Source organism: Rhinatrema bivittatum, chromosome 5, assembly GCF_901001135.1.
Source record: "Rhinatrema bivittatum chromosome 5, aRhiBiv1.1, whole genome shotgun sequence".
Lineage (NCBI taxonomy): Eukaryota > Metazoa > Chordata > Amphibia > Gymnophiona > Rhinatrematidae > Rhinatrema > Rhinatrema bivittatum.
Window position 1 is genome coordinate 292,295,645 of NC_042619.1, and position 16,992 is coordinate 292,312,636.

The 16,992-nt window shown below is 45.0% G+C and overlaps 1 protein-coding gene across 1 annotated transcript in view; it reads left to right on the forward strand.

Annotated features, from left to right (window-relative positions):
• Positions 1-16,992, forward strand: part of LOXL2 (lysyl oxidase like 2) — a 177,674-nt gene that overhangs the window by 102,233 nt on the left and 58,449 nt on the right. Inside the window, exons 5-7 of the mRNA XM_029604127.1 lie at positions 4,654-4,876; positions 7,475-7,658; positions 12,300-12,451. Of these exons, the coding sequence (XP_029459987.1) occupies positions 4,654-4,876; positions 7,475-7,658; positions 12,300-12,451 (559 nt within the window). The remainder of the gene's footprint in view (positions 1-4,653; positions 4,877-7,474; positions 7,659-12,299; positions 12,452-16,992) is intronic.

The following is a 16,992-nucleotide window of genomic DNA, read 5'->3' on the forward strand; positions in this document are numbered from 1 at the left end:
TCCCTTAAATTAAGAAGACAAATTAGAAGACACAGGACAAACCGCTCCTGCCTCCTCGAAAGTCTAACAGAAAATCTACGAGAATAGCCAGAGCGTTGGGATGATAAACCTCTAGGACACACCATCTGCATGTTCCCCACTTGGGGAAGCAAACCCTAAACCTCTCTCAATTGTTTCCTATTGAATCTCCCCAGATTAACGGTACACTCCTTTAGGAAGGGGAAACCAAAAGTCTCTTACATTTGTGTACTTTTCCGTGAACTCTCAAGAGACGTTCTGAGACTGAGTTGGGACAGAGCATACTGTTTGATTTTAAAAAAGATTCACATATGTTCACTCACACAGGCTTTACCTTCGTTAGAGCAGTAGTAACTATGTGTGGGTGGGTTTATGCGTGTTTTCCCGCACTTATTGCAAATTTTCAAAGCAAGCTTTTGAGCATAAAGTGGCTTAGAAAATTTGGGGTAACATCTGCATCGAAAAGGTACCCACAGAGAGTAATACCAGGGGATCCATGATGGCAATCTAGCATTGCATGGTTGAGCTTGCTGTTACCTTGTTCTCTTACCTTTCATTATTATGCCTCATTCTGGATGTAAACGGAGGGCCAAGGAGTGGGCTGTCTCAGCTGCCTCCAGAGAGTCCTGATGGTTCCTCCGGGTGGATGCTCACGTGTATTGTGGAACTTATGCTGCATGAGTTGGCTCACTGGAAGCTGTGCGAGAGGAAATAATACTCGACTCCTTCCTTCATTCATCTGCATCTCTGTCCCTGGTGGAAAGGACAGGCCCTGCTAATCCAGCTGCAGTGAGATCACTTACCCCGCAATGGGCCATGGCGCACGGCGATGATGCCGAGTTTGCTGGGTCTCATCCTGAGACTGCGGCGTTGGCTGGGACCGCCTCAGAGCCAGACAATGACATTGTCGACCTTGCAGGGGGAATTTCTGGTGGCAAAGCTCGACGGCTGTGTGAAGATGACCTCCCATCATATGGATAATGTTTCTGTGGAAATTTTGCCTGCACCCTTTGAAATGGTAAGACCCGCCACTTTAACTCTTGAGATGATTTGGAAATCTGTTTTGAACCTGAATAATAATAATACGGCTCAGTTAAATCCTCTGGTGAATTTAGATACTCGGGTGAAAACGCTGGAAACTGAGAATATTAATATTCAAGAACTTGTAAGAACATAAGAACACTTAAAAAAGGTATGGAATGTTCTGCCCTACAACAAGCTTTATGTTTAGGATAATCAGTTTTTGACCAACCGGTTAGAATATATGGAGAATCACGTTTGGGGGAGGAATCTCCGTTTAATTAATTTTCCTAAAGTCCCTTTGGTTTCCCCTAAGGTCATGTGGAAGAGATATTTGCTAGAGATATTAAAAATACCTGAACAAGTGCTACCACTAAATATAGTATTTATTATCTTCCTCCCTTCAAAAAAGGTTCTGCAATTTCTCACACCGGTGGAACCAAATCATTTGAACCTTTCAGAAATCCTTGAGACGTCTGATAGCGTGTTGGTTCACCAGCTACTTTGGTTGTTTCATTTGCACTGGAAGCTGACAGAGGGTGGATTTTGAAATTGTTTTTTCATCACCAAGTGGATACTTTTTCTTCAATTGAACGTCAGAGTTTTCCCCGCCGAGGCAGACTCAGAAAAAGAGGAAACAATTCCTTAGAATGAGGCCCAGAGTTCGGAACCGGGTGCTTTTTTTCTACTCAAATATCCTTGCAACTGCCTGCTCAAGTATCAGGATGTTTCGTATGTTTTCTTTCAGCCTTCTCAACTCTCTCATTTTATTGGTGATAGATTTTCTCCTATTGAAGGGTCGTCACCTTTAGATGCCAGTAGAGCTCCTGATGACCAGATATAAATGTCCTTATTTGGATAATACTAGTATTTTATTTTAAATTACATAATTTTATGTTACGGATTTCCTCAGGATTGTGCATGGGTCCCCCAGAATTGAGGACTAGGATTATAAGTGACTTTTTTCCTTTTTTTAGTTTCCATTTCCATTGTATTATTAATTTACTGTATTTCTTTGCTATCCCACACTTTGTTTCTCAGTTTCAAGTGAATTCTTGGATATTTTTTTTAAAATGTAATAAAGAACTATTTAAAGTGTATGGTGGGGTACACAGACTGTACCCCACCATGCACAGTTATAAAATTACCCGCTAAGCCAGTAGATCTATAATAGAAAAGGATTATGTTGCCAGCCTGGTGGCTCAGACCATGCGCTGCACGCTGCAGTGCTCACAGCCCCTGGTTCAATTCCTGGGTCAGTTCTTCTGCACCCTAGGGTGGCTGGGCTGGGGAGGCAGGGGGAAAAGGAGCCATGCAAAATAAGGGTGAGACCCGGTGCCCAGATTTAGATCCTGCGATGCAGAGTCCTGGAGCTATGCGGTTGGGGGGGGGGAGAGAGTGTATTAAATTAGGGGGAATAATCCCCAGGTAGTTGAAAACCAAGGCTCATGGCACCAGAATCCCAGCTCTGGTTCTGACCAAGCTGGAAAGAGAAGAAAAGAACTACTGGGCCAAAAGAGAAAAACAAGAACCGGATTATACCCAGATGCTGCACCGTGGATGAAAGTCCTGCAGCTCCCTCCTGAGCTAGGCCTGGATCTTTGCAGTACTTGACTGAGTCCTGTGTCAGCAGCACTCCCAGCCTTGCTCGGACGGCGGTGCAGGGTTCCTAAGTTAAAACAGAAACCTAGGTCTTCTGCTTGGCAAGACCCTACCATTAGGTCACCTTGAGGTGACTTAGCTAGGGTTCTTACTAGAGGGAGGAAGGAGAATCTAAATAGCTCCTTACTATCTGGAGATTGATTTTCTATTTACAATTGCACAATTTCAATGCGACTCATCTCGTTTAGTTTCATAGCACGCTTTGATACTGTTGGCATCCTGTCACAATTATACCACCCTTAATGTTTCACACTGGTGCCTACTTATTCTAACCCCAATCAACCTTGGAAACTCTAAAGCCATGTCAAATGCTGTTGAAAGGTGTAGGACCTGCATTTGGTCTGCTGTCATTGTTAAAAGAAAACAACAACAAAAAACCTGTCTCATTTCTTCAGAACGTGATGTTCCCACGATATCTCTGATCATACAGATAGTCATTTATCTGGGTTCGTGCACATCTCAAATCCATCTGTTCAGCTTCATGTCTGCAATTGGTAAAAGCCCAAATGTAGCTAAGGAAAGATTTGTGTGCAGTTTGCAGTTGGTTGATTGTTTTCATTCATTCACTCAGTCATTCATTGGCTGATCTCCCATGTTGGTTGCTCTGGAACGAGGCCCACAATACCTTCCAACTTGGGAGCCAGACATGGGGACGGCTGCCAGCACTCACTGTGAATGCAGCACTGGGGATTGCACTAACTTCTGGAAACGGTTATCAAAAGAAACAGCATGAGACTGCTCAACACTGCTGCTCTCCCGAGCATTACAGGACATGACGGCTCACTTTTCTATCCACTGAAGAAGGCCCTACATACTGAAAGGGACTGGAGACAGACTGGGTAGGACTGGAACAAGGCTGGGTCTAGGAGCAAGCACAGGACAAGGACTGGGACAGGACACAACAACACCAGAAAAGGACAGGGAAAGACCGAGACAGGACAGGACTGGAATAAGACTAGACAGAACAAGGGCTCAGCACGGCAACACAAAACACAGAACAAATATGCCTGAAGGCAGTTAGGCAGAAGGCCCATAGGCCACTAGATAGCAGAAGAAAGCCAGATAGGCCACAAGACAACCAAAGCAAGGAGCAGAAGGTCCGAAGGCCACAAGGCAGGGAAAGGCAAGGAACTAGAAGGCTGGATGACCACAAGGCAAACCTAGGAGCAGAAGGCCGGATGGCCACAAGGCAAAGAACAGAAGGCCCGAAGGCCACAACCAATGCTAGAGGAAAAGTAGCGAGAAAGACAGAGGCCAGGACAAGGAGCTAAAAGTAACTCCATGAACTGACAAGGTGGCTATGGCAGGTTGGATTACATAGGGCAGAGAGCAGGGCGTGGCGAGAACAGAGAGGAGAAGCTTGGCCAGCCTGGAGGTCAGTTTCACAATAAAAGGCAGGTACTGGGTCGAGTGCAGCAGCAGCCTCCATCTTACACTTTTTCCTAATGGGGAAAAGAAAGCAAGTTCTGAAAGGCTCTGGGATGATGACTCAGCATGCCCTGGCAGAAAATGACCACTGGTAAGAACGGATAATGCTAGACTACAATGCTGAGAACCATAAGATATAAATGCATCTGTGATATATCGATGCTCTCCTTACCTTATCCTAACTAAACTCTCGGAACTTATTACTGTCCTGCTATAAACTCCAGCCTTTGTAACTACAAACTAATCGATGTGATCATGTCCCGTCTTTCCCACTTGTAAGACTATGAATGTAAACCTAAAACTGCCTTTTCAGGCGTTGCATTCTTTGGCTGGAAAAGCATGAAATGAATAGATAATAACGATCATGGTGGTGATGATGATGATGATATTCTCTTCTTGATTTCCTGCAGTAGGTGGCAGAGTTTGATGTGGTTTTACTGCTGACCCAGAGCTGTCATTCCATCTGGGATCCCAGCATTGAAGGATCTCACTTTCTCTTTTTTTTGTTTCTCGCTTTCTCATAAGGATGTTCGCCATCCGGCGGAAACCCAAGTATTGGCCGTACTCTGTGAACTGCACTGGCAATGAAGCTCACATCTCCAGTTGTAAATTGGGGAACCCTATCCCTGTGAACATGGAGAGGAACCAGAGCTGCGAGCATGGCATGCCGGTGGTGGTGAGCTGCACACCTGGTAGAGCCTTTGCCCCGAGCAGCAACACTGGCTTCAGGAAAGCATTCAGGCAGGAGGTGAGAACTCTGTATATTCACATATTTACACACACACATACACACACACACTGTCTTTCTCTCTCTCTCTCTCTCTCTCTGCAGTAAAGCCAAGCGTTACCAAATTATCTGTATTATTAGTGAATAATAATAATTTGCATTTTGTAGAGTGTCTTTCACCAAAAAATGTGAGCCATGGGGAGATTGTAATCTGCCAAAGGTCACAAAGAGGATGGCCCAAATGTATTTGATCTTATCTTCTAGCACGTCTCTTCACTCATGCTTCAGTAAATGAATTAAAAAGGGCATGGGATAAACACTGTGGGTCCCTAAAGGCTTGATGATGATAATGAAGAAAAGGGAGCATGAGGGTAATCTGCCCAGAACCACAGTTATGACCCTTAACCAGAAGGCATGGGTGATTCCTATCCTTAACCAATTAGTCTTGTTGTTTTAGACACAACTGCAACATCGCTCCCTGCTTTGACAGTGGGTGGGGGAAAAAGAGTATTGGATTCTGAAGACAGCCAATGCTGGGCCCCAACTTTTACGGTTTGGGGTACTGATACGCTGACATTGGGGGATAAAGCATCTATAGCCAAGTCTAAAAGCAAAGTGCATTAAAGCAGCATTGTCTGAATTATCAGGAAGGCTACTCACCACATAAAAATGTTGCAGTAATTCTGTTATGGGTTTGACAGTGGCTTGGTCTTGCTTGTAAGAATACTATTCTTAATATAAGGCAAGGGGGTAGCTTAAAGGAGTGGCAGTTACTACCCTTAACAGATACATGAGAGTAACCTGCATGGAGTGGCATTTACTGCCCTTGGTGGACATGTGGGGGTAACCTGCATGGAGTGGCAGTTGCTGTCATGGGAAGCTTGCTGGGCAGACTGGATGGTCCATTTGGCCTTTTTCTGCTGACAGTACCTTGTTACTGTGTTAATACTTTAACCTACAAATCATACTTCTCATCATTTTGTACCAGTGAGCCCTGCTTTACACCTAACTTATGAATGTGTTAAATTTTGGGGTATAGGGGAGTTTTATCCTGTCCCAGTTTCTAAACATAATTCAGTTACAGGTCTGATGGTGTCACTAGACAGTTAAAGAGCGCGGCAGCAGGACAGCATGTTACCAGGAGTTCTGGAGTGAGGGGTACGTGTGGCTTTTAAGAGGAGCTATAACTTGGCAAGAGCAAAGACCCATGGCAAGCAGGGTTGAATACAGAAACTGAACAGATAATCTGGCATTTTTAATTACATAAACAGTTGTACTGGAATTATTAGGCTTAATTTTTCAATAGTTTAAAAAAAAAAAAAAGATGAAAATCTGATTGTATTAATAAGCTGAGGATGGTGCCATGGGAATGTTTGGAGGCATTTACTCTGAGAAGGAGGGTGGCCAGCCTTGAAAGATGACTAACCTGGAAAGACTGACTTCAGTCTTTAGAGGGTACAATTATTTTTATTTATTTAAAAAATTCTGATGCTGATGTAAGTCAATAAAGATGCATAAAGCTAAACTGAAAAATGTGAAGTAATGGAACTGAAAAATGTGAGCAATGGAACTGAAAAATGTGAAGTAATGGAACTGAAGTGGTTTCAAACCTTCTTGGATAGAGATGAGGTTTTTACCTTTAGACAGGGTCTAGAATATGTCTTTGTGTTTTTTGGCCTGGTACTTCCTCATTTATTTTTTTCCAGCTTAGTGGGAGCTAGTACTTGGATCTTGGTGCCACGACCCTTCAATTTTCCCCCCTATTTTTTTTAATAGAGCCTCCCTCCTACTATGCACCAGGGTGCCTTTCAGACCCTGGATCATGGGCTATAAATCTGGCTACCAGATGTTGCCTTATTAATGACCACAATGGCTCCCTCTGTAGTATCACCAGTTCCAGCAGACCCAAAGTGCCAAAGACCCAATCCAGGACTTGAACTGGAGACTTTCTGCTTGAAAGGGCACAGTGCATGCTATTGAGCCATTGTTCCAACCCTAGAGTGTGCTGTAGAGAGAGACGAGGGATGATCCCCTAGGTTAACAATGAAGAGAGGTCTGGTCACGGCACAGCTTCACTTTGTTCTGATTTTCCTTGAACTGCTATAAATTAAATTCTTAGGTTCAGTATCCTCCTTATTGGTTGGTGCTTTTACTGGCTCACGGTCTAAAAACTGTGTGTAAGGATACCCTCAGGTTCCTTACTAGGAAACATGTTTCCACTGGGCTTTATACCTGTGAGGGCATAGGAAGTTAGTACAAAACAGACCCCCCCCCCCCCCAATAGATGGCACCTGATGGGTAGTTTCTCAATAAACTCTTTTACTTGTGGAACACAATCCGGTGTGGATGCAGCTCTATATTTAAGGCACAAGATAAAGTCTATAGCCCTAAAGGCCCTAAAGCAAGTTTTCTCCCCTGCCAGAGGAAGCGCAGGGATCCCCATAGGTTGCATTTTGGCCCAGCAGCTCCCAGATGTGCCCCTCTGTCCAGTTCAGGTGTGGAAGAGGAGTTAGATGTGCTATGCCTGGCTAGCGATGAAGCTATTGATCAGAAGACATTGCATGAAAGTTTCATCAGCCAGGCTTTATTTTCATACTTTGCTGCTGCTTTCTTTGCCAGCAACCACTGGTGAGGCTGAAAGGGGGAGCTAACACTGGAGAAGGCCGAGTTGAGGTTCTGAAGAACGGGGAATGGGGAACCATCTGTGATGATCGATGGAACCTGATCTCTGCCAGCGTGGTGTGCCGAGAGCTGGGCTTTGGGACTGCCAAGGAGGCTTTAACAGGTGCAAAGCTAGGGCAAGGTAAGAATGCCAAACATCACATCAACATATCACACCACAGCACTCTAAAAGGAGAAAAGCAGTATGCATTTAGAGTTAATACTCTATTAATCCACTTATGTATGGTAGACTGTGATATAGATATCAAACTTAGTCAAATGGAGTTGTTGAAAACTCATACATTGTTATTGACGGGAGACTCCAGCCACATGGGAAAACTATTAAAGAACAAAGATGCAATCAAAGTACAAATATTTTTTTATTTTTCATTAGTTTATATTGGATTTTATTATATCCTTTGAAGACTGATGATCTGTATTTCATGTCCAGAAAGAGCTGTCAAGATATTAGAATTTAACTTTCAGGGCTGGTAACGTAACTCAGTCAGCACGCAGCAGTCGTGTGTTAAAACTAAGTAACACGCTGCCATTTCGGGGAATCTAGGGCTGAATTTCACAGAGGTCAATGAAGGTCACGGAGATCCACAGGACTAGGGACCCTCCCTCAGAACTCCATCTCTTTTCCTGGTTCTTTCATCCCCGGGGAAAGTGTGAAAATGAAATCAAGCCCTGCTTTCAGGCAAGGCCTCGCTGGAAACCTAAATGAAATGTTGCAAGCCTGAGCAAACCCATTTTGTTTGAGTTGAAGGAAGGCCAATGTTATTACTGAGCACTTAAGCCTCCATGAATCATCAAGCACTGACGTGCCTTTCCGGCAGCCAGGAGGAATTGTGGTGCGAGGGGTGTGAGGCTCTGCTTTTAGCTTGTTGCCCTTTGGTATGGAGAAGCAATTCTGGCATGAGAACAACGTGCTACCAACCACCAGCTACATCCTGGGAAATGAGCAGCCTGCCCCGTCCCTTTAGAAGCCAATGTCTATAATACAACTCCCGGTGTCGGGTTGGCTGAAATATCTTTTAGAAATTTGTGTTATCGGTTTTCCAGCCAAATGAAAAACGCACTGAAAAAATTCAACTTGCTTCAATAAAAAAAAAAAACAAATGTACATCCCTAAAGGATATTTCAGCCAACCAACAGCGGCCTGGTGGGGCAGGAGCTGCTGGGGATTGCTCCGGCCCCATTCTGACTACTGGAGCCCCACGGATGGGGTAAGTGGCATCTGGGGAGGGTGGGGAGGCCAGGGGAAAGCCCTCGTTTATATATTTTTTTTAATTGAAATGGTGCTGGGAGGGGGGGTGTTTCAATTGGAGGGAAGGACCCTCTTTTTTTCTTTTTCTTTTCCTGTTTTTTCTTTATGCTATGATGTTTATTTTGTTTGTAATAAATTAAACAAAATAAAAAATCAAACACAATTTAAAAAGAAACAACATCAAAACAAAATATTTTCCTTGCACACCCCTGATATCTTTTTCCTCAAAGTCGTAGAGCTAGCAGGTTGAGCCCTGCTCTAAGTACAATAAGAGAATTAATGGTTTTTTGTAAATATGTAATAAGGCATCTCTTCTATTTTTACCTGCCTCTTTTCCATAGCATACTTCTGCTTCATTTGTGCAATAACAGAATACCTAACCAAAGTGATGTCAGCCCAGTAAGCTAATGATTTTATGTACAAAGAAAAATACTTTTTAAACATTTGTGAGAAGCTAAGCAGAGCTTGAGTTGAACTTTGGTAAAATAGACTGCGATTATTAAGGGACCTATGATTACAAACCATCTGGGTTCTGAGTGTGGAGAGCCCGTGTATACCCTGGAGCAGCTTTTGATGGGTCCTTCACCAGTATATAGTTATCTTCATTACATTTTTTAAATTACCAGATCGCTCATTATTTTTCCATATATTATATGATGCCACACAACCAGGAGATGGCCAACTAACACCAACATTGAATTGTCAACTATTCATTGTTAAGCAGGCACTAAGGCCCGACATGACCAGGTGTGCATACCATGCATTTGCATGGGGCGGCACATCCGGGGAGGTGGCAGGCCAGCGGCAGCAGAAGGTGCCATGCTGGCATGTAATTTCTGTGTAGAGATCTATAGCAGCCTGGTTTCCTAATAAGAGTTTTATTGGTGTTCTAGGGCCTGGGGTAATGTGTGCAGTGTTGCTTTTTCATAGATAATGTTGTTAGGGTTGTTTTGGTATGGGAGGTTTCCTATATTGTAATGGTAATTCCGTTTATTCATGGATTTCTGAGGCCCAAGCCCACACCCAGCATGCATTACAAAAAGTCTAATTCCATAGGAGCTCCAAATGTCTTTTTTGCAGATTTTTCTGGTTGGTACCACAGGAGTGCATGTAAAAATAATGTGCTCATTGTGATATTTTTTCCTCAGCAGACTGTACTCTTGAATATTCTTTTTCATGTACAGTGTGTTATAAATGCATAATTTAATTGTGTGTGGGGTGACGTGTGTGTAAGGCTGTAAGGTTTGCCTAGGGTACCTAATACCCTTCCCTATCCATGGGTTCTGGGGTGTGGGGGCGGGGTATCAGTTTTTAAAAATATAAATTGCAGGACAGAGCTGGGCTTTATTTGATGGGCCCGGGATAGACACTGAATGACTCGGGGGTGGGCGGGGGGAAAGGGAGGGCAGTACAGTAATGTTTTGCACAGGGCAGCAAAAAAACGAGCACCGGCCCTGAATAAGGCAAGCCTTGCTCTTGTCCTGCCCTCTGCACCTGCTCAGTTATTACTTCTCACTTGTTCTTGACAGAGACTGCAACTTCTCAAAACACTTGCCTGGGACAAGTGAGAATGCAATTACTGAGTGAGGGTTCAGAGCTGGCGAGATGCTACTGATAGCTGCCAATCTAGAGATTTGCTACATGGAAATCTATCAGATGTCGATAGATAAGAACCACTTGCACTTTCCTCCTGTGCTGCCACTGATCTTGATCTGTGGTCTTCCTCACTCCTGCCCACTCCCTCCCTGTCACTAAGGTTCCTTTGTGTCTATGCCACGCATGCTTCCATTCTGCCAATATTTTGGCTCTTATAAACTCTGCAGGAAGTCTATTTCAGGTGCGCACCCCTTCTTCTCAGTGACAGCGGATTTTCTCACATTCCTTTTGAGCTTCTCTCCCTTCAGCTTCTTGTAATGATTCCTTGTTCCTGACCGTTTCATTCTGTGGAAAATACTGTCTTCTGGTACTTTATTGACACCTGCTAGATAACCAAATGTTTGTATCATATCTTCTCTTTCCCTTCTTTCTTCTAGAAAGTACATCTTTAGTTCCTTCAGTCTCACTACGTATGGTTTATAGTACACATCATGCACCATTTCAGTGGCCCTCCTTTGAATTGTCTCTACCTTGTGAATATCCTTTTGTAACTATTGGTCTCCAGAAATGAACATAGTACTGAAAGTGGGCTCAACCAGAGACCTGTAGGAAAGTAATGTTACTTCCCTCTCTCTGCTAGTGATATCTCTGTTTATGCACCCAAAAATACTATTAGCTTTCCATAGGAACACAGAATATGATGGTAGATAACTGTGGGGCCCATCCAGTCTGCCCAAACTATGTCCATGTTGTAGACTCCAGTTGATCGCAAGCTTTCCTTTCCTTCTTTGTGGCTAGGCACCCTCTGTGCTTATCACATTCTTTCTTAAAATCCGCTACTGTTATTGCCTCTACTATTTCTCTGGAAGGTTCACTCATGCATCCACCACTCACTCTATGAAATTTATGATGTTACTGCTGTTTCTACTCCCTTGCAATCTGAAATCATGACTCCTATCCCCATTGGTCTAGAACATTATGGGGCAGATTTTTATTCTTACGCGCGTGCATGTTATAAAATCCAGGCGCACTTGTGCACCTTGCGCGCGCTGAGCCCTAGGGGAGCCCCGATGGCTTTCCCCGTTCCCTCCAAGGCCGCTCCGAAATGAGGGAAATTTCCTTCTGCTCCCCCCCACCTTCTCCTCCCTTCCCCTATCTAACCCACTCCCCAGCCCTACCTAAATCTCCCTCTACCTTTATTTCAGGAGTTACGACTGTCTCTGGCAGGCGTAACTTGCACGTGCCAGCTGGCTGCCGGCGCACCATCCCCCGGCACGGCCACTGTGCCAGAGGACTCGTGACTGCCCCCGGACCGCTGCCCCACCCCCTTCCTGCTCCTTTTTCAAAGCCCCGGGACATACGCGCATCCCGGGGCTTGCGCGCGTCACCGAGCCTATGCAAAATAGGCTCGGTGCCCTTTGAAAATCTGCCCCTTTGTAACTTGCCACTGTGGCAACTTTACAATATTGGCTTTAAACTGTCGGAGAAAGGATGTTGGGCTTGATGGACCATGGCCTGACCCAGAATGGTACTTCTTTTGTTCTTATAGATATTGTCTCCTGGTGCCTTAGCTTACCCATATGTGACCGAGTAATAGTAACACTGTTTCTTCTTCTCCTCTTGTCTCCTTTGGGGATAACTCCAGGTGTCAGAGGTTTCTCATGAAACTGGAAATATAAGTTCCTAAAGCAATATGGGCATAAAACTAATTCTGACGCAGCCTGCCCCTTTTGGCATGGGGTTGTGTGGTCACCTTGCGTATAATGAGATGAAAGCTACCAGTTGTATGGGAAGTGCTGTCATTCTGATGTGTATCGGACTCCTGGCTGGATGCAAGTAACTCCAGTCCATTCTTGCAGGCAATCGCCCTTCCAGCCAACAAAAAAGCAGCTTTAGCATGGCATATTTCTTTTGCAGGGATGGGTCCTGTTCACATGAATGAGGTACAGTGTGCCGGCCATGAGAAGTCCATCACTGACTGTGGCTTCAATATCCAGTCTCTGGGATGCAACCACGAGGAAGATGCTGCTGTGAGATGTAATGTTCCAGCCATGGGCTTTCAGAACCAGGTTAGACCCTCCAAAACCCAAAGGAACTAGTACCATCATGAGCATCCTATTCAAAAACAATAGCATTTCTTATAAGAACAGATTATAAGGGAGCACTTGTAATTTTGCAGCCGTTTTATGGGAATTTGTTCTTTTTTTAAGGAAGACAAAGATAATGATGAAGGATGCTGAAGAAGAGGTAAAGCAAAAACCCTCTATAAGAGAGAGGATATCCCAGAGATGTCCTCTGAACATTGCACATACCGGAGGGGCACCAATCCTCAAAGCACACGTACTTTTGCTTTAAAACTTGCCATGGGTACAGAGCATGCGTGGTCATTGGCACCTGCCTTTTCCATGGGTAGAGATTTGCTGGAAAAGTACGTGGAAAGCTCTGTAAATGCCATGTATGTGTGTACTATGAGGGAGGGCAATGTCCATGCAGTCAGTGAACACAGGTAAAATGCTTTGAAAATGTTCCTTCCAGCATGTGCTGACAGGTGGGTACAGAACGCTGTCCAACACATGACCTTAGCTATGACATGACAGAGGCAGAGGCTGCAGCAAAACCAGAGAGCTTGAGATAGGCACGAAGGACCAGGGCTGGATTTAGGCCTAGGCCACATAGGCATGTGCCCGAAAAAATCTCCTACCCCTGATCCTCAGCCTATGATACCATAATCTTAAATCCAGCCCTGCTGAGCACTCTTAGCCTGTGTGGAAGTGAATGAGAGATGGCACTCAAGTAGACTCCTTGATATTACAAGAAAGGAAAGTGAGCAGAACAGGTGGGCCTTGCCATCTTATTTGTTTCCAGGTAAGTTCCCTATGTTGTGCTGGGGAACATATTCCATTGCGTATTTTGATTTCTCATCCAGCACATAGGTATATATAGAACAGATTCTTCAAAAACCCTGTCTTAAATGTTAGAATATTTTTAATTACAGAGCGCAATATGATCCCCTCGTTTACTCAGTATCTCTAGATTAATAGAAACAAGGTCCACCTAGCCTGTCCAGTTTTCCTTTCTGTTGCAGACCCTCCTCTCTTCCCCGTAAATGCCCTCACAGCGAACAAGGTTCTTGCTGGTTCATGACGCGTTTATTTTTTTTTTCCTGTATGTATCTGCGATGCCCTCAGGCAATTACCTGACAAAACGACACAATGTCTAATGCCATCATCTCCGCAGAGAACACATGCTGCATCGCACAGCATATTCAATATTTACTCTGGCAGGCTGGATGTCACTGCACAGCCCAACGCTTTGCTGGAACAGGACTTATTAGCTGCGTGTCTTGTTCCAGTGTAGAAGCAATGCTTCAGAGAATTCTTTCCTGGAAAGAAAATTCAGATTCATCTGAACACAGTAACTGCGCTCAACAGCCACCTGGGCTCCCAGCTTCTTCAAATTCATGGCTCGATGACTCTAAGCTCCCAGGGTTTATTCCTGACTCATTCAGCTGAGTTCCCTTTGTCCCATGTTAGTTGTAAAATAAACATCTGCCTTGTATTATCTTTCTGGGTATGGAAGATTTGAGCAATGCAATTACTAGCCAAATAGCCTGCCTTCTAAATCATTGCAGGCCTTGTTTGTGCATAAATTAGTGCCTTAATTAGCATTACTGCTAAAGCTGCTATCCTATGTTCCCAAAAGCCTTTGGAATTACCAAGAAAAAAAAAAAGCAGAGATAATTTGTTTTTATTAAAACCCCACATTCCTGGGATACTCTGGGAGGCACAGTTAACCATAGAATCTTTCCTAGTGACTTACTCAAGTGGAGAAAAATAAGTTAGAGAATGGGAGGTTGTAAAAAAAAACTAAACAGGATTTCTTGTTTTCACCCAGCGGTGGCCTCCTGCTCCTTTGGACTTCCTGGTCACTTGGAATCAGGACTGGGATCGGCTGCCAGGAACTTTAATTCTCACCTATCCGGGCTTTTTGCCCTGTTTTATATCCCCTCTTACGTTAGTCCAGTCATTGATAGACGTACGCAGCGCTGTACAATGGCACTAAGCAATCCAGGTACAATAAGTCCCGCTCAAGAGAGCTTACAGTCTAACCCCTGGATTCATCATTCTGCTATAAATATAGCGGATAAGTGCCCAAATATTCATTGTGCCAGATAACTTGAGTTATCTGGCACAATGAATATTTAGTTATCTGACTAAATATTTAGTTATCTGACTAAATGTCTGTGATTATGGACCTTAGAGTGGCTGGTTGCAAGGCCTGTGACTGCAGGGTTGCAGAAGGATCGTCCTAATAGTGCAAGGGCCTGAGAATCAGAGAAACCAGGATTCAAATCCTACTCCTCTACCCATGCTTCTGTGATCTTGGGCAAGTCCCTTTGTCTCCTAATGCCTTAGGTACCCAATTACAGGGTCATTCTTCAAACCGCGATGGGCCCGCATCATGACTTTAAAATGTAAATGAGGGTAAGGGGGCGGGGGTTGGGCAAGGTTTAATACATTTAGGGTCCGGTAGTGCTGCGGGTGATAATGTTTTACACATTATCGCCACTGGACATAACTACTTTCCCATTGCGGTATGAGGGTGAAAGTGTGCAGCGTGCCTGCAACCACGGCAGATGAAAACGCACTGCTGCGATGCGGCTGCCTGCTCAATATTGCCCCCTCCCCCCAGCGTAGTTATGTCCAGCGGATACTGCCGGCGATAATGTGTAAAACATTATGTCCCGCAGCGCTACCGGACCCTAAATGTATTAAACCTTCCCAAACCCCTCCCCTTACCCTCATTTACATTTTAAAGTCATGATGCGGCTCATTGCGATTTGAAGAATGACCCTGTAAGTGGGTACCTAAGGCATTAGGAGACAAAGGGACTTGCCCAAGATCACAGAAGCATGGGTAGAGGGCTAGGATTTTAACCTTGGTTTCTCTGGTTCTCAGGCCCTTGCACTAACTATTAGGACACTCCTTCTGCAACCCTGCAGTCATAGGCCTTGCAACCAACCACTCTAAGGTCCAGAATCACAGGTAACATCTGGCTAAATGAATATTTGGGCTCTTATCCAGGCTAAATTTTAGCTGGATAAAGTAGGGGTGTTCTGGGGAGGAGTTATGCTAGTCAGATAAGTTATCCAAAATTCAGAGTTAGCCGAATTATTTGTGTAGCTAAGTCTGGAGTTGTCATGCTGTAGGGTTGTCCTAAAGATAGCTGGAAAAAGTTTTCTGGCTAGCTTAGAGATAGCCAGCTATATCCAATAGTGCTGGATACGTTTATCCAGCTGACTTTGCTTTCCGGACCTCTCAGTGTCGCCAATGTGAAATGATTATGATTCCTTCCTCCCAGGGGTTCGGAGCAGTGCTGGTGCAAGACACCCTAGGCAGTGATGTCACCATGTGATGTGGTTCTCTCTCTCTCTCTCTCTCCTCTACCCCAGCCTGAACCACCAAATTACGAACTTCCATGCCTGCCACCCGATATCCCCTCTCCCACTCAACAAACCTCCATTGTTGCACCACTGCCACTCTCATCCCTCCTGCACTCATTTGAAAAACGGTGCCCTTGTGTCCCCCTACTCCGACCCACTCACTTCCGGCGCCAAAGGCAGTCGCCTAGTCCCACCTAATTCTCGCACCGGACCTGGTTAGGAACCAGGGCTGGTGCCAAGGGGATTAGGCACCCGTGGCGAACCTTCTGCCTTGTGCCCGCCCCTCCACCCCCCCCCCCCCCCCATGGTCGCACTGCCACCCCTGGTCTCGGCCCCGACTCCTACTGCATTCGTGATCGCGCCTGCCGAGTGTGTGGTTTTCTGGGCCGCGAACAGGTTGGGCGCTACTTGCAGCCCGCCAAATCTCCACTCCTCTTTGCCATCGCTTGCAGCCACAAATGGTTCGCACCCCCTAATGGTCAGCGCCGTAGGCCGAGGCCTAGTTTGCCTAGTGCTTCCGCCGGCCCTGTTAGGAACATTGCTTCCACAGCATCTCCTACTCTGGCCAACGCGGTGAGTGGATGAACTGAGCTGGGAATCGAACTCAGTAGGATGGCCACCTGGCTCCATGTCATAAGAAACAGATGAATCCTGTCCTGGCTTTACGCATTGCAAGCAAGGATTTGTACTTCCGACTCTTCCAGGTGAATCAATGAGACAATCAGGACTACAAGACCCTGCCTACAACAGGGTAAAGTCAGGACTGGATTCGCCTGCTCCTTATGACATGGAGCCAGGTCAGCCCAAGGAAAACTGAATCGTAAACCATACCCCTCCTATTTTATCAAACTGCACCAAATTCAATAGAGAAAAGGTCAGATTTTATTAATAACCAGATATAAATACAGAGGGGAGGAAAGTGACCGAAGACTGGCAAGATAGTTTTAGAAAATGAATGATGGCAGGCTAATGGCAGCAGGAACTGAATTTTGTGATTTACAGAACAAGCTGCCTCCATGGTGCAAGCCTCTCACCTCTGCCCACCCTGCTAATACACCCTCAGGGCACACCCAGATAGGAGGGAGTAGTTTGGCTACCGCGTTAGTCCACCTGAATGCACAGAAATAAAAGGTTAACAAATAAAAACTATATAAGGTGATACCTTTT